At 53.3% G+C, this 23,344-nt stretch overlaps 1 protein-coding gene across 1 annotated transcript in view; it reads right to left on the reverse strand.

The window, feature by feature from the left end:
- The window catches only part of LOC133354045 (SAM and SH3 domain-containing protein 1-like), a 302,643-nt gene extending 283,213 nt beyond the window's left edge, over positions 1-19,430 (reverse strand). The window contains exon 1 of the mRNA XM_061570594.1: positions 18,546-19,430. Coding sequence (XP_061426578.1) covers positions 18,546-19,181 — 636 coding nt within the window. The 5' untranslated portion in view covers positions 19,182-19,430. The remainder of the gene's footprint in view (positions 1-18,545) is intronic.
- Positions 19,431-23,344: the final 3,914 nt, after the last annotated feature.

Genomic DNA, 23,344 nt, shown 5'->3' on the forward strand with positions numbered 1-23,344 from the left:
GCCCTGCGTGTGTTCTCTGCAATCTCTAGTCTGCGTGTGTTCTTAAATCGAGATTGAAGACTCAGTTCGTGTGAACTGCTTTTCGTGTTCAGTCTGTTGTCCTTCTCCCGCACCTGCGATTATATTATCAAGGGTTGGCTGCGTACGCTGCGAAAGAAAATCAACACACATACATACAATCCACGTGGCACTCTCTCCCCTTCATTTCTTTCTCCGCGTAATTCCAGGCGCTTCGTCTCTCTCCCAGCCGCCTGGTACTCTTGGCTCGACAACAACAACAGCAACAAAAACCGTGGACGCTCACAAAAGAAGCTGCGATAAAAGTTGAAGAGTGACCATCGCTGTTCAAAACGCCATAATTGAACCCCAATTGCCTCTCGCAGGGTAGTTTGACCCCCATTTAGAGCGGACAATTAGTACCCACCCCCAACAACTCCCCCCCCCCCCCCACTCTGCCCTCCCTCCCAACGTCTCTTCTTTCGCTCTTACACACCAAACCACGCTGCGTTTCGAGAAGTAAAAAAAAAACACACAACTCGTACGGTACAGCGGTGTAACTTTAAACAGTGCCGTATGTTGCTATCCGCTTGGCGTTGTGGGGGGCGGCTGGGGGGGGGGTGGTTTGTGGAGGGTTGGCTGTAGGGACGGGGGGGGGCTATTTTGTTGCGCCCGTATTCATCCACCGTGGATTTAAAACAACGAGACGCTGGAGATGACTCCACGCGGAGATCTCTGGGCTATCATCTGAAGGCCACGGCTCATAACCACTCGCCATCAAGATTCCTTAATTATTCATGCCGCTCTGATGGCGTGAAACGGACCTCATAACGATATGTGGGTGGGGGGAGGGGTGGATGTCTGGGGCGAGTGCGTGGTGGGGGTGGAGGGGGGAGGGTTGAGTGAGAGTGGCGGCGAGGGGATACCAAGAGGACCCAGGGGGAGAGAACAGGGGTCAGAAATGTCATCGCGCTAAAGAGCATTGCCCCTCCCCCCCACCCCGCGCGTTATCTCCACTACCCCCCTCTCCTCCACGTGGCGATACTCGTCCGAGGTCTCCAGCGATGTCTTGTGACCCCCCCCCCCTTTTAGCTAAACGGGCCCCCACCTGCCCCCCCACCCGCCCCCCCACCCAGCCCCCACCCACCACACCCACCCGCCCCCCGTTTAATGCGACGGCAATTTTAGCCGAGCCAGTAGGGATGTCGTTAAGTGGCTGCCCCCGTTGATCCCAAACGACCCCCTCAAGGTCCCCTTTTACCCTGGGGATGAACCCCTGTGAAGGAAGGAAGGAAAGGGAGGTTCTGGTGCCCGTGCGTTCGGCATAGGATTGTCAATCCACTGCTGGATGAAGGCCTCCACGCAACGTGGTGGTCACGGTGACCATACTTCACCATTCCGGTTCATTGTACCACTTGGTAAAGGAGAAGCACCGGGAGATGGAGGTTGGGGCGAGAGGGTGCACACGTGACTGGTTCAGAAATCACTCGCCACTGGTAATAGCGATTGATCAATGGATCGACTCGCCACATCCCTCGTCGTGGGAATGTGGGATTATCCACCACTGGCGCCGCGGGTCTTTAAACAGAAGACGAAGCAGCAATTCCTCAACGCTCATCTGAGCAGCAGGAAAATCGCTTCGACTCGCCTCTCGACTGATATCAGTCGTGGACGGATATTAAACTCAGATCATCAAATGTCCATGTACGAGCGCAGCGTGCCGCTAACCGCTGCGCCACCACTCCTGCGTGCGTGTGTCTGTGTGTGTGCGTGTGTGCGACCCGAGTTCGATTCCGGCTCATGACTAGCTATCAACACCAGTGATGATTATCTGACCCGGTCCTGGCCCTCTCCTAGGTCGACTCAGCCTGGTGCTATGTGTAAACATCGCCACGGGGGAGACAAAGGCGGCCGGGCGTGGTGCTGGTTACCCACCCCCTCGGGTGCCGTTCCGGCCTTCATAGCTGCTCACTGACGGCACTTGCCCCAACAGTCTGCGAAGGCTATAGCGGGGAATGGGGGAGATATTTGTCTTTATCTTTGTTTATTTAAGCAACCCTGGCTTTAAAAAAAATATATATAACTACAAATGCCATCGAATTCCGCTGGAGTTGTTCTATTTCTGTGTTGGGGTTGTGGTGCGGGGGGTGGGGGGTGGGGGCGAAGATGGGGGGGGGGAGGTTCGAAGACGTCAGTGGAGCGGGAAATCAGCCGAAATCGCTCCGGTAAGCAGCGATTTTGTAGTTGTTGGGTGGGTTTTTTTGTTTGCCGGAGCGGTCGAGCGACGGCGAATCTGAAATGTCACCGGGCGATCAGACCCAGTCCCCTGCGGTTGGCCTGCAACAGCTGACCTGGCACACTCACTGCTAAACTCTGGAACTCATCACCTTCTCCCTCCTAGACTATAGAACTCATCACCCACCTGCTAAACTCTAGAACTCATCACCCTCCTAGATTATAGAACTCATCACCCACCTTCTAAACTCTAGAACTCATCACCCTCCTAGACTATAGAACTCATCACCCACCTTCTAAACTCTAGAACTCATCACCCTCCTAGACTATAGAACTCATCACCCACCTTCTAAACTCTAGAACTCATCACCCTCCTCCTCTTAAACTCTAACTCGTCAACCTCCTCCTAAACTCTGGAACTCATCACCCTCTCCCTCCTAGACTACAGAACTCATCACCCACCTTCTAAACTCTAGAACTCATCACCCTCCTCCTCCTGAACTCTGGAACTCATCCCCATCATTCTACCAAACTCTGAAGCTCACTTCTGGCACAGGGGCCTCCACTAGAAACCTCTCTGGAGAGCCCCCCTAAAGGGGGGGCACTTCGGGGGCTGCTCTTCAACGCTGGCCACGACGTCCTGGAAGAAGACACATGGAGGAAGTCACCCACGACGTTACTCCCACCACACACGACCAGCCGAATCGCGACCTGCTGGCTGGACAGAGGTGGCTTGGAGGCAGGAGATGACGCAAGCAACGTGCCCCCCCCCCCCATTGGAATCGAACCGGTGACCTCTGGATTGTAAACCCGGTACGCTACCAACCATCGCAGTGGCAGCAGCAGCGCCTTCTTCACGCTAATGCTGCCCGTTAATAATTAAACCGACAGATGCAGCGGAGCGGTTGCAATCAGAAACGAGCATCGCTTCTTCCCGTAGGGGTGGGGGTGGAGGGTGGTGTGGGGGGCAAACCTAGGTGGGTGGGGGGGAGGGGGTACCGGGGGCTTGGGGGAGTCGGAAGAGGAGAGGAGAGGGCCTTGTAACAGCTGGCATCATTTCCCCAACAGATGCGCGCTAAACTTCTGGTGCGGCCACTTACGCGATCTGATGTATAGACCAACAGCAGCAGCAGCGGGGGGCAGCAGCAGCAGCGCCGATGTAATCGAGGGATTATGAAGTGAACTCGCTGCTCAAGTTCGCCTCCTGAAAGTAGCCGTCGGCACGTGGAGCGAAACGTCGGACATGGCGGTGCCAAAAACGACGCGGATCGCCAGCTGCGTGCTGACGCCCTGGCTCTGGTTGCGTTTGGTGTCGTGGTGATGTAGGCGTTGGGAGACGTAGTGGCCACACCTCGCATCGCCGCCTTCCTGTGGCCAGCTCTGGTGGATCCGGGGAGGAATGGGGGGGGGAGATCACCCCCCACCTCCCTCCCTGGCCTCCACCCCACCGTCTTGAGAGCCCGTAAATTTTTTTTCTTAGTTCTTTCGGTAAAGTCACGTAGAATGGAAATAATAAAATAATAAAAATAAAACATAATAAAATAATTCTCACGACGTTTCGGCCACAACGCAAGCAGCAGTCCTCTGGTGAAGACCAGGTCTGTCGGGGAGACAGCGTCTGAAACGTCGTGAGAATTATTTTATTATGTTTTATTTTTATTATTTTATTATTTCCCTTCTACGTGACTTTACCGAAAGAACCAAGAAGATGAATCCCTGCAGTCACGAGAGCTTTACATCGAAATTTAACAGCCCGTAAATTGCTAATTTACGGATGTTTAATAGACGATAACACATTGCATATTTTTTCGAAATACTATTATTGTAAGGAACTGGAGTTTTTTTTACTGCTAATTCAAATTGTTTCTCTGGATCAGAATCTTGATTTTGTCCTGGAGAAATCCGATTAGCTATGAAACTCTAAGGAACTTTTTTTTTAATCTGCAAATTCAAATTGTTTCTCAGAATCAGAATTTTTATTTTGTCCTGGAGAAATCCGATGAGCTGTGAAGCGCTTTGTTTTTCACGGATGTCCGATCAAGCCGGTAACAAAGATGCCTCGTGTATTGCTTGTCACGTACAGCAAACTGATTTTAACCGGTCGTGTTCATATGGTTACCGGTTAAGCAGCAGCAGCAGCAAGAACACGAAGCTTTTAACACGCAACTCGAGTTTGAAGGCGGCTCACGCGGTCGGGCTAGAACTTTAACTGCCGCGGATTTCTTTTCGCTCGAGTCGTCGCCGTTTCCGCGGATTTCTTCACTAGTCATCTTCTCAAATGCGCCTCGCAAGTTACGACGCCGCTGGGAGTTCGAGCACTTAAGCAGCTCCTTTTTATTGCCTATAATGTTGAATCTTGGGGGATCAGAGCCGACCATTCAAATTCCCACCCCCCTCCCCCACTACGTTAGCCCCCACAAACCTCTTTGCCCCCCCCCCCCCTTTCGCCTGCCCCCCCCCCCCCACCGTGTTACATTTGAAATGAAATTTTGGAACTTCTTGTGACGCGTGGTGATATTTGTTCTAGGGAGCTTCGCATTGCATCGCCCGCGTGGAGTGAGATGAGCAGGGGGAGCGGTGGCGCAGCGGTTAGCGCGCTGCTCTATTAACCCGCGGCGAACGAAGTTCGCTTCCAGGCTCACGGCCACCACGTGACGAGTATCTGCACCGGTCCTGGGTGTCCACCATGGTTGACTCGAGGGAGACAAAGGCGGCCGGGCGTGGCGCTAGGCACACCACCCCCTCGCGTGACCTGCACGCGGGCGCTCGTTAACAGCACTTGCCCCACACGTCTGTTGAGGCTATACGGGGGATATTTGTCTTCGTTGCTACTAAATCAAACATCATACGGCGACACACACGATTCATACACTGATCCTTCACAGCGCTGGTGAGGGTAGGCAATTGCAGGTCTGCGCCTTTGCCCTGTACGGTATCTCCCCCCACCCTCCACCTCGATCTGTGATGGGTAACAGAGAAATTGATTGACTGCCAATTTCCATAACGAGCGAAGCAGCAGTCGCAATATCAGTGTGGGACCATTAGCCCTTTACAGATAAAGTATCGAGACCCATCCGGCCACCCCCCCCCCTCCTTTCTCCTCCCCCCCCCCGCCCGCCACGTGATGTTTAATTAACTCCGGAGGTGCCCATCTCTTCGCCGTAATTGTAATTGGCGATCACGTGAGTACGAGTATTTAAGACGCACACTCTCTCTCTCTCTCATCTGGTGATTTGGTCGCTCATTAATTAAAATTGCTTCATCGCCACAGCACTGCAGAGGCCGTGGTTTATCCACTGCTGGAGTGAGGCCTCCCCGATGTCATCGCTCCATCTCCGCGGCTGACGTGCTTTCGGCCGCGTTCGGAATCCGAATTAAAATGTGTATATCTACTGGAGGAATCAGATGAGGTATGAAGCTCTTTATTTTTTTACAGATATCCAGTCGGCGCGGGTAAGGACGTTACAACCACAAACAGTACAACAACACAACAGGAGTGCAAAGCTTAACAAATCACCCAAATCAGGTGGGACCGTCACAGCTAAAATTACTGCATCAAGGTTTTTTTAGCTGTGACGGTCCCACCTGATGACGGAGACTTGTGTTGCCTCCGAAACGTCGTGATTTTTTATTTTATTTTATTTCTATTATAACTTTTTGTATTTTTTTTATTAAAATTTTTACCTACGTGACTTCACCGAAAAAACCTAAGAGTTATGAATCCTTGCAGTCACGAAAGCTTCAAATCTAGAAAAAATCACCCAAACACATACAATTAAACCATCCCCATCCTACCAGGCAAATGCCACTGAACTATTGACGAATTGTTCAAAAGCGACCTGGCCACAAATGATAGCTCAACAAAGTGGCTTATCATGTGGACATTTATAGCAGCAAAATCATTTTAAAAAATCGAATCGCGTGTTTCTAAATGTGGAGGGAAAAACCGGAGGACCCGGAGAAAAAAAAAATCCACGCGACCACGGGGAGAGAGAGACACTCACACTCCAAATATACAGCAGCAAACGTCAAGGGTCGGGATCGAACCCCCGACCTCCTGCATACCAGGCGAGGGAGTTAACATCTCACCACCGTGGCGCCCCTTAAATGAAAAAAAAATTTAAGTTGAGAAATGCATCATCAATTCCATAGCTCGACCACAGACTGTAATCATCATCATCATCGACGCGTCTTACCCCAGCCCACTTAACGTTGCTCAACAGCTGAAACGACGTCATTATCAATCCACGCTGCCACGCGAACGTGGCATCTTCTCTCCGCGCTGTCTACGCGCGACTGTTCAGCCTCTCGTTTCCGCATTTGCCGTGAGTGGCCGTTGCTCCTGAACGTTTGTCACACGCAGCACGCGGTGAAGGCAAAGATATCTCGACTCCAGTGTGCCGAACCGCAACTCCCCTTGCTATCATGTGCACCAACAGGTGCTTGTGCACAAACATGTCCACGTACACGTGCACCCTCGTGCTCTCTTTAAGCCCCCCCCCCCCTCCTTCCAATACGTTATCATGTGCACAAACAGGTGCTTGTGAACAAACACGTCCACGTACACGTACACCCTCGTGCTCTCTTTTAGCCCCCCCCCCCCTCCTTCCAATACGTTATCATGTGCACAAACAGGTGCTTGTGAACAAACACGTCCACGTACACGTACACCCTCGTGCTCTCTTTTAGCCCCCCCCCCTCCTTCCAATACGTTATCATGTGCACAAACAGGTGCTTGTGAACAAACACGTCCACGTACACGTACACCCTCGTGCTCTCTTTTAGCCCCCCCCCCCCTTTCTTCCAATACGTTATCATGTGCACCAACAGGGGCTTGTGCACAAACACGTCCACGTACACGTGCACCTCGTGCTCTCTTTTAGCCCCCCCCCCCCTCTCAATACGTTCCATTCATTGGCTACCACATTCTGATAAGCTCCCCCCCCGCTCTCCTCCCCCTTAACTTGTATTTAAGAACTTGCATCTTGGAATCCCTGCCTCACTTGATGCAGCAAATCTGGCTGTGAACGTCCCACCTGATGACGGAGACTTGTGTTGCCTCCGAAACGTCGTGATTTTAAATTATTTTATTTTTATTAATTTTAATTTCATTTTTTACCTACGTGACTTTACCGAAAAAACTAAGAGTATGAATCCTTGTAGTCACGAATGCTTCAAATCTAGAATCCCCTGCTATGATCAGAGGCCTGGCACCTGGGTCACGGCGAATCGGAGCGACTGCCCCGGGCCCCGCGCTTTGGATGAGGTGGGGGGGGGAGCGATCCGACATCACAGATGTAATACTTCAGGTTAAAACTTGATTTGAAGCTTTCGTGACTGCATGTGTCTGTGTTGTGTGTCTCTCTGTGTCTCTGTGTTGTCTCTCTCTATCTCTGCATGTGCGTCTGTCTGTGTCTCCGTGTCTCTGTGTTGTCTCTCTCTCTGTGCTTGTGCATCTGTCTGTGTGTCTCCGTGTCTCTGTGTTGTCTCTCTCTCTCTCTGCTTGTGCGTCTGTCTGTGTGTCTCCGTGTCTGTGTTTTGTCTCTCGCTCTCAAACTTAGTTCTATCTGATGACGGTTGCTTGTGTTGCAATCGAAACGTCATACCCTATTATTTAATTTATTTTCTTTCTACGTGACTTTAGCGAAAGAACCGAAGAGTACTTCAGGTTTAGTTTGAAGGCGTTGCGGGGTGGAGTTTGCGCCCCCCCCCCCCCCATACACGGCTGCGGTGTACTGGTTAGCAACACACGGGACTTCCAATCCAGAATTACATCTCGCAGCGCGGCAGGAAGTGGGGTTCAGGCGTGCCACGTGTGTTGGTGGGGTAAAGTGTCTGGTCAGCGTGGAAGAGAAGACCAAATACCACTGTGAAGAGAGAGAGGGAGAGAGCTGCCTCTCGTAGTTGGAGGCCCTTCCCGCAGCAGTGGCGTGAGTAGGGAAATTGCAGGGCTACGCCTTTGCCTGTGGCTACTACCTGCTATGACATTAATGAGGGGGTTGGGGAGGGGTGGGGGGAAGGAAGGGGGGTGGGTGGTGTGTGGGGGGAATGAGGAAGGGGTTGGTGGGTGGAGGGAGTGGGTGGGTGGTGGGGAACGGGGGGAGGGGGCGTGAGGAAGGAGGGGGTGGGTGGTGGGGGCCGAGGGTGGGAGGAAGGGGGTGTAGAGGGGCGGGGCTCTGTCTGCAGGTGTCAGAATACAGCGAGCTCAGTCGAGAGCGACAGTCAAGCTCGTTTATATTCATGGAGTCGCGCCGCGTGTCTCGCTCAGTCTCCGCAGTCCGCCTCGTGGTGGTGGTGGTGGTGGTCGTGGTGGTCGTTGCGGTACCACGTTTAGACGACTCCCTCCCGAGTAGCGGCTCTGCCGTTGGAATATTAACCACAGCCGCCAGCATCGCTGCTTGCCGTGCTGCGCCACTGACTCCCCGCCAGACAACAACAGCCGTCCCCCAACTCTCCAACCTGCCACATGACCTTCGTTTTGGTGGTTCCGGTCCGTTCATTCCCGTAGTTCTTTCCAAGTAGTTCCTTCCCAGTAGTTAATTCCCGGTAGTTAATTCACATTGGACGTTACTACATTGAATGCGTCCTCGGATTATTCGAGAAAGTGAAAGTCTTATTATCCATTGAAAATCGTCAGCACCATCATCCATCAACCATACCACGCTGGGCAAGTTTAGATATTCGTCACAGACATTGGCCGTGACCGGGAATCGAACCTGGGTAACGCAGTGCCGCTAACTGCTGCGCCACCGCTCTCTAGACTATCCGTCACTCGCACACACAAGACAAAGATGCCCCGTATAGCCTTGCCGGACTTTTGCAGCCAAGTGCTGTTCGCGAACACCTGTGAAGGTCGGCACGGCACATGAGGGGGTGGGTGGCCAACACCACGCCCGGCCGCCTTTGCCTCCCTAGTGGCGATTTTTACAAAACGCACCAGGTACTCATTTTAGGTTGAGTCGACCTAGGCGAGGCCCAGGACTGGTTCTAATAATTAATTCATCGTCACTGGTGTTGACCGTGAGCAGGAATCGAACCCGGGTCGCCAAGTTTGTAGCGCAGCGCACTAATCGCTACACTACCGCTCCCCCAAACACCTCCTTACACACACCTCCTTACACACACCTCCTTACACACACCTCCTTACACACACAAAAGACAAAGATCCCCCATATAGCATTAGCTGACTGTAGGGGAAAGTGCTGTTAGCGAGCACCTATGAAGGCCGCAACGGTACACGAGGGGGTGGGTGGCCAGCACCACGCCCGACCGCCTTTGTCTCCCTAGTGGCGATGTTTACACACCGCACCAGGTACTCATTTGAGGCTGAGCCGACATAGGGGAGGCCCAGGACCGGTTCAGATAATCGTCACTGGGTGTTGGTGACCATGAGCGAGAATCGAACTCGGGTCGCCGGGTTCATAGCGCATAGCGCAGCGCGCTAACCGCTACACCACCGCTCCCCTTATACACACACAAAACAAAGATCCCCCATGTAGCCTTAACAGACTGTAGGGGCAAGTGCTGTTAGCGAGCACCTATGAAGGCCGTGGAACGGTACACGAGGGGGTGGGTGGCCAGCACCACGCCCGACCGCCTTTGTCTCCCAAGTGGCAATGTTTGCACACCGCACCAGGTACTCATTTGAGGCTGAGTCGACCTAGGGGAGGCCCGGGACCGATTCAGATAATCGTCACTGGGTGTTGGTGACCATGGGCGAGAATCGAACTCGGGTCGCCGGGTTCATAGCGCAGCGCACTAACCGCTACACCACCGCTCCCCTTATACACACAACCTACTTATACACACACATCTACTTATACACACACACCTCCTTATACACACACACACGGCTGCAGAGAGCGGTGCTCGAACCGCTGCGCCACCGCTACGTCCAATGCGTGAACAAATGAGGCGATTGAAATTCCGTGCCCGGTTTGTTGTGCGTGGATGTCTGGCTAAATCAGGAATGGCAAATCCACTCTCGCTCAAGCGCTTCCCGTGCCCAGCTAATGCCAGGCGGCCAATTAATTGACGTAAGACGCAAAGGCGCGGCGCTTGCAAACCAGCTCTGCTCACGCCGCTGCTAGAGGACGAAGACCTCCGCTAGAGGGCGCTGTCCAGAGCCGCTCTCTGCCGCAACGGCGATTCGATCTCACGCGCTCTGCTGCGTCGTCCAAGACGACGATGTGCCCATGTTCTATGTGCCCATGTTATGTATTTACGTACCCATGTCTTTTTTTACGTACCCATGTTTTTTTTACGTACCCATGTGTTTTTTACGTACCCATGTTTTTTTACGTACCCATGTTTTTTTTTACGTACCCATGTTTTTTTTTACGTACCCATGTGTTTTTTACGTCCCCATGTTTTTTTTACGTACCCATGTTTTTTTACGTACCCATGTGTTTTTTTAACGTACCCATGTTTTTTTTACGTACCCATGTTTTTTTTTACGTACCCATGTTTTTTTTACGTACCCATGTTTTTTTTACGTACCCATGTTTTTTTTTACGTACCCATGTTTTTTTACGTACCCATGTGTTTTTTTTACGTACCCATGTTTTTTTACGTACCCATGTGTTTTTTTTACGTAGCCATGTTATATATTTACGCAGCCATGTAACATATTTATGCACGGATGTTTCTATTTATATGTATGCTCCCATGTTATATATTTTTTTTATGTACTCATGTTGTATATTTATGAACGGATGTTATATATTGATACGTATGTTCCCATGCGATATATTGATATTCATGTACCCATGTTATATTTAGACAGCTGCCAGGACACTGTTTCGACCGTCGCGACTGGTGATGGAATCGAACCGGCGAGCTGGAATGTGTCGATTGAAATTGCCGCGTTATTTTGTTACTTTCGTTTGAAATCTCAGTTATTTTTATTTATTTATTTCAAAGGTCGTTCCGCGGAAATTCCCTTCTGATGTGAACGCACGCCCGCCCCCCCTCGCCTTGAGATCGATTGAGATAATGTTTGATTCCTCTCTTTGTGTTTCAGATTATTATTTTTCTTCCCCTTTTGAAGTCGTGCGCGCGAGAGAGAGAGGTAGGGAGAACGCCACCCCACCTGTGTCACTGCACTGACCAGCGTGGTGAAGCATCGTCGATCAATTTCCCATCATCCAGCAGTGGATTGACAGTGGGCTCTGTGTGTGCGTGTGTCTGTGTGTGTGTGTTTGTGTGCTCGCTAGGGAGCGGTGGTGCAGCGGTTAGCGCACTGCGCTATGGACCCGGTGACCCGAGTTCGATTCCCGCTCACGGCCAACACCAGTGGTGACGATTATCTGAACCGGTCCTGGGCCTCCCCTAGGTCGACTCAGCCTCAAATGAGTACTTGGTGCGGTGGTGCTGGCCACCCACCACCCTCGTGCGCCGTCCTTCATAGGTGCTCGCTAACAGCACTTGCCCCAACAGTCTGTTAAGGTTATACGGGGGATCTTTGTCTTTGTTATATTTTATGTATTAATTACCGTCTTGTCTGGTTTATAAGACGTGCGGTAGAGTAAGACGCACCCACAAACGTGTGCCCGGTGTCAATGAAGCTAAACAGACGTGCGCGAATGTGCCATTAAGAAGGGCTATTGCGCGAAACGTCGCCTATTATATACTTACCATTTTTAAGGCGACGCGCGCGCGCAGTGTTGTCATTGACACAGTGTGGTGAGTGTTTCTGTTTACGATCATGATTGTTGTTGTGGAGAGGGGGAAGGAGGAGGTCGGTAGGTATGTCGGTGTTGGCTCTGTTCCAACTACACAGGCGGTAAAGGAGCCCAGCGAGTTGAGATGCAGCTACAGCGATCACACTCCCATTACCGCCTCGTGTGCGGGTCACGTCGCGCGCGTGTGTGTCTGTGTTTGTGTGTGTGTCTGTGTGTGTGTGTCTGTGTGTGTGTGTCTGTGTGTGTGTCTATGTGTGTGTCTGTGTGTGTGTCTGTGTGTGTCTGTGTGTGTCTTTGTGCAATTAGGTGCTCGCTAACAGCACTTGCCCCTACAGTCTGTCAAGGCTATACGGGGGATCTTTATCTTTGTCTTTGTGTGTGGGGAGCGGTAGTGTAGCGGTTAGCGCGCTGCGTTACGAACCCGGCGACCCGGGTTCGATTCCCGCTCACGGGCCGACACCAATAAGATTATCTTAACCGGTCCTGGGCCTCCCCTAGGTCCACTCAGCCTCGAATGAGTACGTGGTGAGATGTGTAAACATCGCCACTGGGGAGACAAAGGCGGCCGGGTGTGGTGTTGGCCACCCAACCCCTCGTGTGCCGTGTCGGCCTTTATAGGTGCTCGCTAACAGAACTTTGCCCTATAGTATGTTAAGGCTATCCCGGGGATCTTTGTCTTTTGTGTGTGTCCATACGTGAGAGTGCGAGCGTGTTCATAATTGAGTATGTGCGTGTTCATGCGCGTTCATACGTGAGTGCGTTCATACGTGAGTGTGTTCATGCGTGAGTGTGCTTGGTGATTGGGTGCGCGAGTATTTGGAGCGGTGGCGCAGTGGTTAGCTCACTGCTCTACGAGCCCGAGTTCGATTCCCGCTCACAAGCTTCGTACATGCGACGAATATCTGAAGCGGTTCCTGGGCCTTACCCCGAGGTCGATCCGGCCTTAAATGAGTAGCTGGTGCGGTGTGTAAATCTAGCTGTGACGGTCCCACCTGATGACGGAGACTTGTGTTGCCTCGGAAACGTGGTGATTTATTATTTTATTTCTATGATTATTTCTATAATTTGTATCATTCATTTTTTATAATTTTTTTCTTTTTTACCTACGTGACTTTACCGAAAAAAAACCTAAGAGTACGAGTAATATTCTTAGGTTTTTTCGGTAAAGTCACGTAGATCAAAAATTTACAGATAGGTGGAATTCCTCCCCGTAAAGGGCATTAATTCTAGATTGGAAGCTTTTGTGACTGCAAGGTCATATTCTTAGGTTTTTTCGGTAAAGTCACGTAGGTAAAAAAGCTTCAAATCTAGAAGGAGTACGAGTAACAACACCACCGCCTGGTGCCAATGTACCGACTCTCCGTATGTGCTTGCTCACCAGCACCTGCCATGGCTAAGTGACTCGGCTTCACGGTAGGAAACTTCGATTCGTGTGTCAACTCACGCGCGCCAGTTTCCCCGCCTCGACTCGCCCCGAGCGCCTCTCGTGTTATATTTCGGGTTTGGTGTAGACCTCTGTCGTTGCGACTTCCAATTCAGACGCCGTGGCAGTGCAGGGGATTAATTAGCGTCACGTTAATTAGCAACATCAACGCGCGCGTCGCCTGCGCGCGGCTCTCCCTCCTTTCCTCCTCCTCCTCTTCCTCCATCTGTTCTCCCTCCTCCACTCCATTCTTCTCTCCCTCTGCTCCTCTTTTCCTTCCTTGCCCCCCTTCCTCCACTCCCTCTCTTCTCCCTCCACCTCCCCCTCATCCGTCACCCCCTCCTCTCCCCACTCCTTCACCTCCCCCCTCCTTCTCTCCCTGCTCCTCTCCCACCCGTTCAATCCAAAATCCACCCCCCACACCCCACTCTGTTCTCAATTAGAACCGATTACAGCTCCCCCCCCCCCCCCCACACACATACCCCACAGCCGCCCCTCACCCTGTCGCCACTTTCCCCAACGAGCTATTCTGGGCCACCCAGAACACTCATTTGGGGCCCCCTCTGCTCTCCTCTCACCCCCCACCACCCACTTCCATTGCCCCCCCCACCACCCCCTTGGTACGCGTCAATGCGTGAAGAATGTGCCAGGTTCGTCCAGGGGTGGGGGGTGAATGGGGGAATCGGGGGAGGGGTGATAGCGGTGGGGGGGGGGTCACGTGGGGGCGACGTTAATTGTATGAGTGGATCACGTGACCTTGGCGGAATAGGAGTCGTCGCTGGGATTTTTTTTAATCGATCGCGCGTCACGATTCGACGATGCGTGGAGGTAGGGGTGGGCGGAGTCAGAAGGTAGGGGTGGGCGTGGCCAGGAGGTAGGGGTGGGAGGAGTCAGGAGGTAGGGGTGGGCGTGGCCAGGAGGTAGGGGTGGGAGGAGTCAGGAGGTAGGGGTGGGCGTGGCCAGGAGGTAGGGGTGGGAGGAGTCAGGAGGTAGGGGTGGGAGGAGTCAGGAGGTAGGGGTGGGCGTGGCCAGGAGGTAGGGGTGGGAGGAGTCAGGAGGTAGGGGTGGGCGTGGCCAGGAGGTAGGGGTGGGAGGAGTCAGGAGGGGTGGGAGGAGTCAGGAGGTAGGGGTGGGAGGAGTCAGGAGGGGTGGGCGGGGTCAGGAGGTAGGGGTGGGAGGAGTCAGAAGGTATGAGTGGGCGTGGCCAGGAGGGGTGGGCGGGGCTAGGAGGTAGGGTGGGCGTGGCCAGGAGGTAGGCGTGGCTCCATGGCAAGTAACTGCCTCGTGCAGGAGCCGAACTTGTGTCAGTGGCGGCGTGTGTGGCTGTAATTGCTGTTTACATGACACACCTTACTAATTGGCTGTGTCGGGTGGTGAGGGGGTTTAACGACACATTTATATATTTACGCGATCTAACCCAACACAAAAAACACACCTGTATTGTGACTGTGATAGTCCGTGGATATCCGTGATTGCGTGCGCGTGAGTTGTCGCCTGACCAGTGGCTAATTAGGGGCCGTCCATAAATGACGTCACGCGGCGTCACAAAAAGTCAGACCCCCCCCCTCAAATATGACGTCACAAAGCTCTGCTCCCCCCCCCTCCTAAAACCATATTTCCATTTTGAAAATAAAACACGCTTCAAATCGCTTTAAACTATTGTCATTGTAGTGCGTATTTCATGTGGCGCTGCACTCTGATGTTGGAGGAGTGCTGTTATAACAATTCTATATTTATTTAAAGTTGCGCATTTTTACGTTACGTCACATTTCTCCCCCCCCCCCCCTCGTCACACATCGTCACAAATGCCTGACCCCCCCCCCCCCAGGTGCGTGACGTCATTTATGGACGGCCCCTTACCCCCCCCCCCCCTCGCGTCAAGAAACACAACAAACGCCTTGCCTCCGCTCCAATAATAATTAGTACACAAAGCATAAACACACGCGTGGCAACACGCACACGTCAATGACACTGCAGCCTTACATGGTTATATAATAGGTGACGTTTCGGGCCATGGGCCTTCTTTACAGCACTGTACACAGAGACATCTCTGGCCTGGATGCCGTGATGATCCATGCGTGCGTATCCTCCGCCTTCCCAGGTTTCCTCCCGCATGCACGAACGCTCATTAATTGGCCGATGACGCTTTAATATATAGAGGATCGCAGAGCTTGGGCAATTGTGGGCACCGTGTGGTTGCTGCTGCTGCCCCTGCGGTCCCGCTCATTCTGTCGTTCCTTCTCCTGACGCCTCTGAAACGTGCTCGCTCTCCCGTTACAGGTCGACATTGTTCTTGTTCTGATATTCACCAGCTTCCTCCTAAAGCCCTTCACTGATTTACTGACCCTCCCGACTCACCCGCCCCCCACCCACCTACTCACCCACACAGCCAACGACTCACCCAGACACCCACACACCGACTCACCCGCCCCCCCCAACTACTCACCCCCCCCCCCCACCGACTCACCCCCCCCCCCACCGACTCACCCGCCCTCCCCCCACCGACTCACCCCCCCCACACACCCACCCGTCCCCCCACCCACACACCCACCCACACACACACCCACTCACACACCCACCCGCCCCCCCACCCACACAATCACCCCCCCCACCCGCCCCCCCACCCACACACCCACCCACGCACCCACCCACACACCCGCTCACCAACCGACCTTGCCATGAACATAGAAACATCGTTGATTAACGCCCCGGCCATGTGCTAGCAGTCCCCAAGACGGCCGACATCAATTCACGCCGCGCCCGACAGCGGCACGGAGACCCTGAACCAGCGCACCACCACCGCACTTCGCCTGGGGCCGTGAGGACCGGCAGCTCACTCCTCCGGACATCGACTCACGCGCGTTTGACATGTATCCGACTAGTCACAATTAGAAGTGACTGAGTGACAAACTGCGCACGCGAGTGAGTGGCTGAGCGACAGACTGAGTGGCTGAGTGAAAGACTGAGTGACTGAGTAAGTGACAGACTGAGTGGCTGAGTGAAAGACTGAGTGACTGAATAAGTGACAGACTGAGTGGCTGAGCAAATGACTCGGTGACTGACAGAGTGAGGGAGTGACAGACTGAGTGACTGAGTGAAATACTGAGTGGCTGAGTAAGTGACATATTGAGTGGCTGAGCAAGTGACTCGTGACAGAGTGACTGAGTAAGTGACAGACTGAGTGACTGAGTGAAAGACTGAGTGACTGAGTAAGTGATAGACTGAGTGGCTGAGCAAATCACTCGGTGACTGACAGTGAGGGAGTGACAGACTGAGTGACTGAGTGAAAGACTGAGTGCCTGAGCAAGTGACAGACTGAGTGGCTGAGCAAATGACTCGGTGACTGACAGAGTGAGGGAGTGACAGACTGAGTGACTGAGTGAAAGACTGAGTGACTGAGTAAGTGACAGACTGAGTGGCTGAGTGACTGACCGACTGAGTGCGTGACAGAATTAGTTGCTGAGTGAGGGCCTAAGTGACTTACTAAGTAGCATACTGAGTGGCTGGCTGACTGACATGCAGTGACTGAACGCTGGAGTGAGTGAGCTATTAAATGAGTGTCTGCTTCTTTGAGTGATTGAGCGAATGACTGATTGAGTGACAAAGTGAGTGGCTGAGAGGGTTAGTGGCTGCACAAGTGAGTGACTGTGTGAGAATGCTTTAAGCGAGCCACTCAGAAAGCAGGGCGTGCTACGGTGGAAAGACACCACAGTGAACCGCTGTGAATTCTTTGGGAGTCTATGGATATCTAAGTCTGTGAGTCTCTGTGTAAGTTTATGTGTCTCTATGCAAGTACAGTATATGATTAATTAAATGAGTCTATAAATCACTATGTGAGTCTATCGATCTCTGTAAGTCTATGGGTATTGATGTAAGTATATGGGTCACTATGTATGCCTATGGGTTTCTATATAAGTCTATGACTCTATGGGTCTCAAGGCTACACTGCATATAGCATTTACGTATCCCACAACCACACATCAGCCAAAGTCATTCCAATGGCTTCATACCTCACTCACTCATCTAGACATCTCATCCCAAAACCTCACCTGAACTAACTCATCTGAACATCCAACCTGAACTAATCATCTGAATATGTCACCCAAACGAGCTCATGTGGGCATCTCATCCGATTACGTTCGATTCATCCGAACTTAATCGTCTGGGCACCTCTTCCAATCTCACGCACAATCTCACCTGAACTCGCTTCTCTGCACGTCTCAGCCGCACGAACTAATCTGCACGTCTCGTCCGACCTCCCCTCACTCACTCGCTCGCTCGCCCGGACATCTCAGCCCAGCTCACGCATCTTCTGCTCGTAGCTACGTAAGTGTCGCCGTGCATACAGCGAAGCAACGACGGCGCCTCATGAATGATTGGCACCGTTCGACGGGACCCATCGATAACCACGACGAGCCAAACTCGACGGTCGTGAGAACATCGACCGGCCCATGCGCGCACCGTCAAGAGGCACGGCAGTGCGACTGCGGCCGTGCAACCACAGAACTACGAGCCGAGTAAGCAAATCCCAATGTGGGCCACGCTCCTTCAACGCAGGAGGAGAAGAAACAGCGACACGACACGAACTCTCTCTCTCTCTCTGCTGCTGCTGCTGCTTGAATCACTCTCCTCGTTTTGAAGCTTTCGTGACTGCAAGGATTCATACTCTTAGTTCTTTCGGTAAAGTCACGTAGGTAAAAAATGAAATTAAAATGAATAAAAATAAAACAATTATTTTTTATTGTTTTATTTTTATTAATTTTTATTTCAATTTTTTACCTACGTGACTTTACCGAAAGAACTAAGAGTATACACTCTCCTCGTGACGAGCAGCAGCAGCAGGAGGATCTTGACATTGAACATCTCACTTCTGAATATCTTGCTGCTACTGCTGCTGCAGCTTTTTCCATCATCACCATCATCGTGCGCAAGAGCAAAAATCACAAGCAGGGCGCGAACCCGGCGCCCCAGGTCACTTCTCGGCGCAGCACGCGGCGGCCTCGTTGAGACCCCCACTCAGTTCCGTCGTTATCACTCTCGATCCACGCCGGGTTAGTTCTTTTTGTTTCACAGAAGGGGGGGGGGTTGAAGAAGAATAGTGGGGGGCAGGACGTGGGGGGGATGTGGGGACTGGTGGGGGACAGGGGGCAGAGGTGAGGGGGGAGGGGTTCAGGTGTGCCGAGGGAGGAGGGGTGTGGGAGACTCACCTTGTTGGAGTAAGGCGACTTGCGGAGGCTGATGCCATCACGCAGGAGTTTGTCACGAACCATCACCTTGAGCTTGAGCCGGGGGAACGTGGCGAGGCTCGCAGCGCGCTCCCTGCCGCCGCGGTTCCATCCGCAAACGCGCGCCGCCCTCGCCACTCCACCTCCACCACCACCTCCAACTCCACCACCTCCACCACAACCACCACCACCTCCAACTCCACCACCACCACCGCCGACCCTACCGCCCGCTTCGTAGCGCGGCTGTCCCCTGATCCGGCAACTCGCGTACGTGGCCGTACCGCTGCAGCTGTTGCCACTGCTGCTGCTGCTGTTGCTATTGCTGATGCCGCTGCTGATGCTGCTGCTGGTGCTGCTGCTGCTGATGATGAGCGGCTGAGGCTGAGCCAGAGGCTCGAGGGTGAAGTAGACCGCGGTGCCTCCTTGCTGACGAAGGCGCGCCACGGCGGCGCGGATCGAGCGCCGGTGGCGCGCGGAAGAGACGCCGATGGCGTCAAGGTCCTCGTCGCCGATCTGCTTGCACACCTCCAGGTCGTCGTAGCCGTTGTCGAGGAACGCCTCGGTGTACTGGCTCAGGCGCAGCGCGCGCAGCCACTCCGACACGATGTTGGTGCCCATCGCGGCGCACCGGCTTCGTCCGCCGTTCGCTCCACTCTAAAGCTAAACGCCCCCCTCCTCCTCCTCGCTCTTTCTCGCTCTCCACTCGCACGCTGTCCTCCTCCTCCTCTTCTTTTCCTCCTCTTCCGTTTCTTCTCTTCCTCCCGTTCTCGCTCTCTCGTTCTCTCGCTCTCTTTCCGCACCGCGTGTTCTCCTCTTTCTACTACTGCTCTCCCCCCCTCTCTCTCTCTCTCTTCCTCCGCGTCTCGTTCTCTCCACTCTGCACCTCGTGCTATACAAACGTCCCCCCGCCGCCTCTTGCTCGCCTCGTGTTCTCTGCGCCGCTCCACGTGTCCTGGACACTACCGCTACTCTCTCTCTCGTCTCTCGCGCGCTCTCCCTCTCCTCCTCCTCCTATGCCCTCCCTCTCCCCCGCGCACTCTCTGCCTCCCTCTCTCTGTCTCCAGAGCGAGCGAGCGAGCGCGCCGCGCACTCGCCCCAGTTTCCCGAAGAGCGGACGCCGCTACGCCGCCTAGCGCGTGAACTCGCGAACCGCACAGCACACAGAGAGAAAGGTCCCCCGTACAGCGCACGCAGGCTGTTGGGGCAAGTGCCGCGAGCTGGCAGCGACTATGAAAGGGTCACTCCTCCTGCCCTTCGTTGCTGTTGAAGGGTGACTGCATCCAACTGCCCAGTAGCGTCCTTAGACACACAATACAAAGATCGCCCCGTATAGCCTCCACACGCTTTTGGGCAAGTGCTGTTAGCGAGCACCTATGAAGGCCAGTACGGCACACGAGGGGGTGGGTGGCCAGCACCACGCCCGACCGCCTTTGTATCCCTCGTGGCTAAGGCGGACGGAGACAAATGCGGCCGGGTGTGGTGCTGGCCATCCACCCCCTCGTGTGCCGTGTCGGCCTTCATAGGCGCTCGCTTACAGCACTTGCCCCAACAGTCTGTGAAGGCTACACGGCGGGGTTTCGTCGCTTTATATTTGTGCGCACGTGCGTTGCGTGAATGAGATGTGGGGAGAGCGAGATGAGTGGGATCGAGAGGAATCAATTGAACCGGGCTAGTCTGACACAACTTAGACAACAGTCCTGCATGTATGTATGCTGAACTTCTTTCGCACCGTACGCAATCAACCGCGCTAATAGGAGGTGAGGGGGCAGAACAACAAACTAAACACAAAAAAAACAATCCCAATGCACAACAACCGCTATCAGCTTGGATCGTTAATGAGCAAATGGGCATTTAGGAAAGGAGGCAAAGACAAAGATCCCCCGTATAGCCTCAACACGATTTAGGACAAGTGCTGTTAGCGAACACCTATGCAGGCCAGTACGGCACACGAGGGGGTGGGTGGCCAGCACCACGCCCGACCGCCTTTGTATCCCCCGTGGTGATGTCTATATACGCCGCACAAGGTACTGGATATCCACCCCCTCGTGTGTTGTGCCGGATTTCATTTAAGGCTGAGTCGACCGAGGGGAGGCCCATGGCCGGTTCAAATAATCGTTACTGATGTTGACCCTGAGCGAGAATCGAACTCGGGTCGCCGGGTTCGTAGTGCAGCGTGTTAACCGCTACACCACCGCTCCCCACCTGTACACACACACATACGAGTACACAAAGACAAAGATCCCCCGTGTAGCTTGAACAGACTGTAGGGGCAAGAACTGTCACCGATCATCTATGAAGGTCGGAACGGCACACGAGGCGGTGAGTAGCCATCACCACGCCCCTCCGCCTTTGTCTCCCCAGTGGCGATGATTTTACCCATCGCACCGGGTATTCATTTGAATTTGACTCGAGTACAGACACAAAGACAAAAACCCCCGTATAGCCTTTAACAGACTGTTGGGGCAAGTGCTGTTAGCGAGCATCTATGAAGGCCGGAACGGTACACGAGGGGGCGAGTGGCCACCACCACGCCCGACCGCCTTTGTCTCACCATTGACGATGTTTACACACCGCACCAGGTACTCATTTGAGTCTGAGTCGACCTAGGGGAGGGAGACCCAGGACTGGTTCCGATGATCGTCATACACATTTACACACACGCAGACACGCGCACGGGAATAGAGTTGCGGTCTTTTGATCGGGAGAATACGGCAAACGATCAGAAGCGCGCGCGTGCCCGCGGTAATTAATGCCGTTCCGGATTTTTGACTTGTCAATTAACGGCCTTCGGTGACCAGTGGAAAGGTCACCGGACCCGCAATTAAGCAAAGTTAATTAAGCGAAGATGATTGGGGTATGGGACAATGTGGGCACCGATAATTATTAGGAGCATATTCCCCGAATTAGAAGACGCGCGGTTCGTTTGGTCGCTGTGCTCAGCAAGTCTTGAGCACGTGGTCTGTTCTCAAACGCAGCTGTTTCGAATTCTCCTCATCATCAACATCATCGGCAGCATCATCAGCAGCGGCAGCGGTGGCATCTTCATCCAGGAGCAGATAACACGGAATGATAATCTTACTGGTAGGAACCTCCTGGTTACACCAGCTCACAGGGGATTATTGTGTCCGTCCGTCCGTCGTGCAGGGAGGGGCTGGGTGGGGAGGGGCTGGGTGGGGAGGGTGGGGCGGAGTGGGGCTGGGAGGGGAGGGGCTGGTCACCCGTGGTGCCCTTATAAGACTCAACGTTTAACCTACTCACGCCGGCTTGTGCCCGCCCTCAAAGTCGGCCATATTTGCGGAATACACCACGCCGCCGTTGACCCTGGCCATTGACCGAGCAACCCAACGTTCCTACCAGCTCCCTCCGCAGGAATGTGTTTTTTGGACTGGAGGAATCGAAGCACTTATTTGGACAGATGTCCAGGAGTCTCCTTCACATATCCGACTCTCAATGTGAACAATACTAAAGGTCTTACGCATCCCGTCAGCTGCTAGCCTACTAGGGTCGTGTCATGAGGAAAAAAAGCAGATTATGCGAGGCACGTCACCCGGTCCACTTGCCCGAAGAAGAAGACCACGGATGACAATGCATGGATAACATCAAAGCGTGAACGAGGCTCACGCTGGAACAGACGATGAGGATGGCAGAAGAGAGAGAAGAAGTCAGTGGCGAAGGATTGCCCGTGGTGCGGCCAAAACCCCCTCGGATCGAGGATCGCTGAAGATAACGCAAGACTCATCAGCTGCACACGCACACGCACACACGCACACATACGCACGCACACACGCACTCGCGCGCACGCGCACGCGCACACACGCACACACACGCGCACACACACACGCGCGCACACGCACATACGCGCGCACACACACGTGCACACACACACACACGCGCACACACACACGCACACACAACAACAACAACAACCGCCATTCGCCACTAAGTGGCGGTGACGTCACCACGACGCTTGTGCCAGGCCATGTGCACCTTGAGGCCACGTGAAGTGTCGAACGCACGCTGGCAGGAGGTCACGGGGCAGACCCAGGTGCCACGGGTCGACTGACTGAGATGACCGAGATGACTGGCTGATGCACACACACACACGCGCACACACACAGGCACACACACATGCACACACGCACGCGCACGCGCGCGCACGGCCTTCTTGGAGTGCGCATAATTTCAGCTGAGTTGAATCCAGACAAACGAACACTCCGGTTTCGACACGCAGTGTCTCATCAGCAGTGAGGAATGCTTGAAACAATGCTGGTGAACTTCCGATCTTACTGGCAAGGGCATCTCTCTGTCTCCCTGACAGAGAGTCTCTCTTACAGGGAGTATCTCTATTTTTCTCTCTCTCTCTTACAGGGAGTCTCTCTGTCACTCTCTTGACGCTATGGGGTCCTCGTTCCAAGCAAAATTATACTGGACAGTGATACGCAACTCTATAAGCATGATAATAGAGCGCTATGATTACCTTCCAAGAGACATTTATTTCCAGTTCATCATCAGCACCACCACAACCATTCTCACACTCATCATCGCTTCCACTACCACCATCATCATGATTCTCATCACGACCATCGTCATCACCATCATCATCACTACCATCACCTCCACCAGCATCACCTCTACCACCATCATGATTCTCATCACGACCATCATCATCACCACCACTACCACCACCTCCGTCATCATCACCTCTACCACCATCATCATAATTTTCATCATCACCACCACCACCACCACGACGCTCATCACAGCGATGTCGGCTTGCAATG

This window comes from Lethenteron reissneri, chromosome 6 (assembly GCF_015708825.2).
Source record: "Lethenteron reissneri isolate LAM-NWPU_2019-01 chromosome 6, ASM1570882v1, whole genome shotgun sequence".
NCBI classification, from domain to species: Eukaryota; Metazoa; Chordata; class Hyperoartia; order Petromyzontiformes; family Petromyzontidae; genus Lethenteron; species Lethenteron reissneri.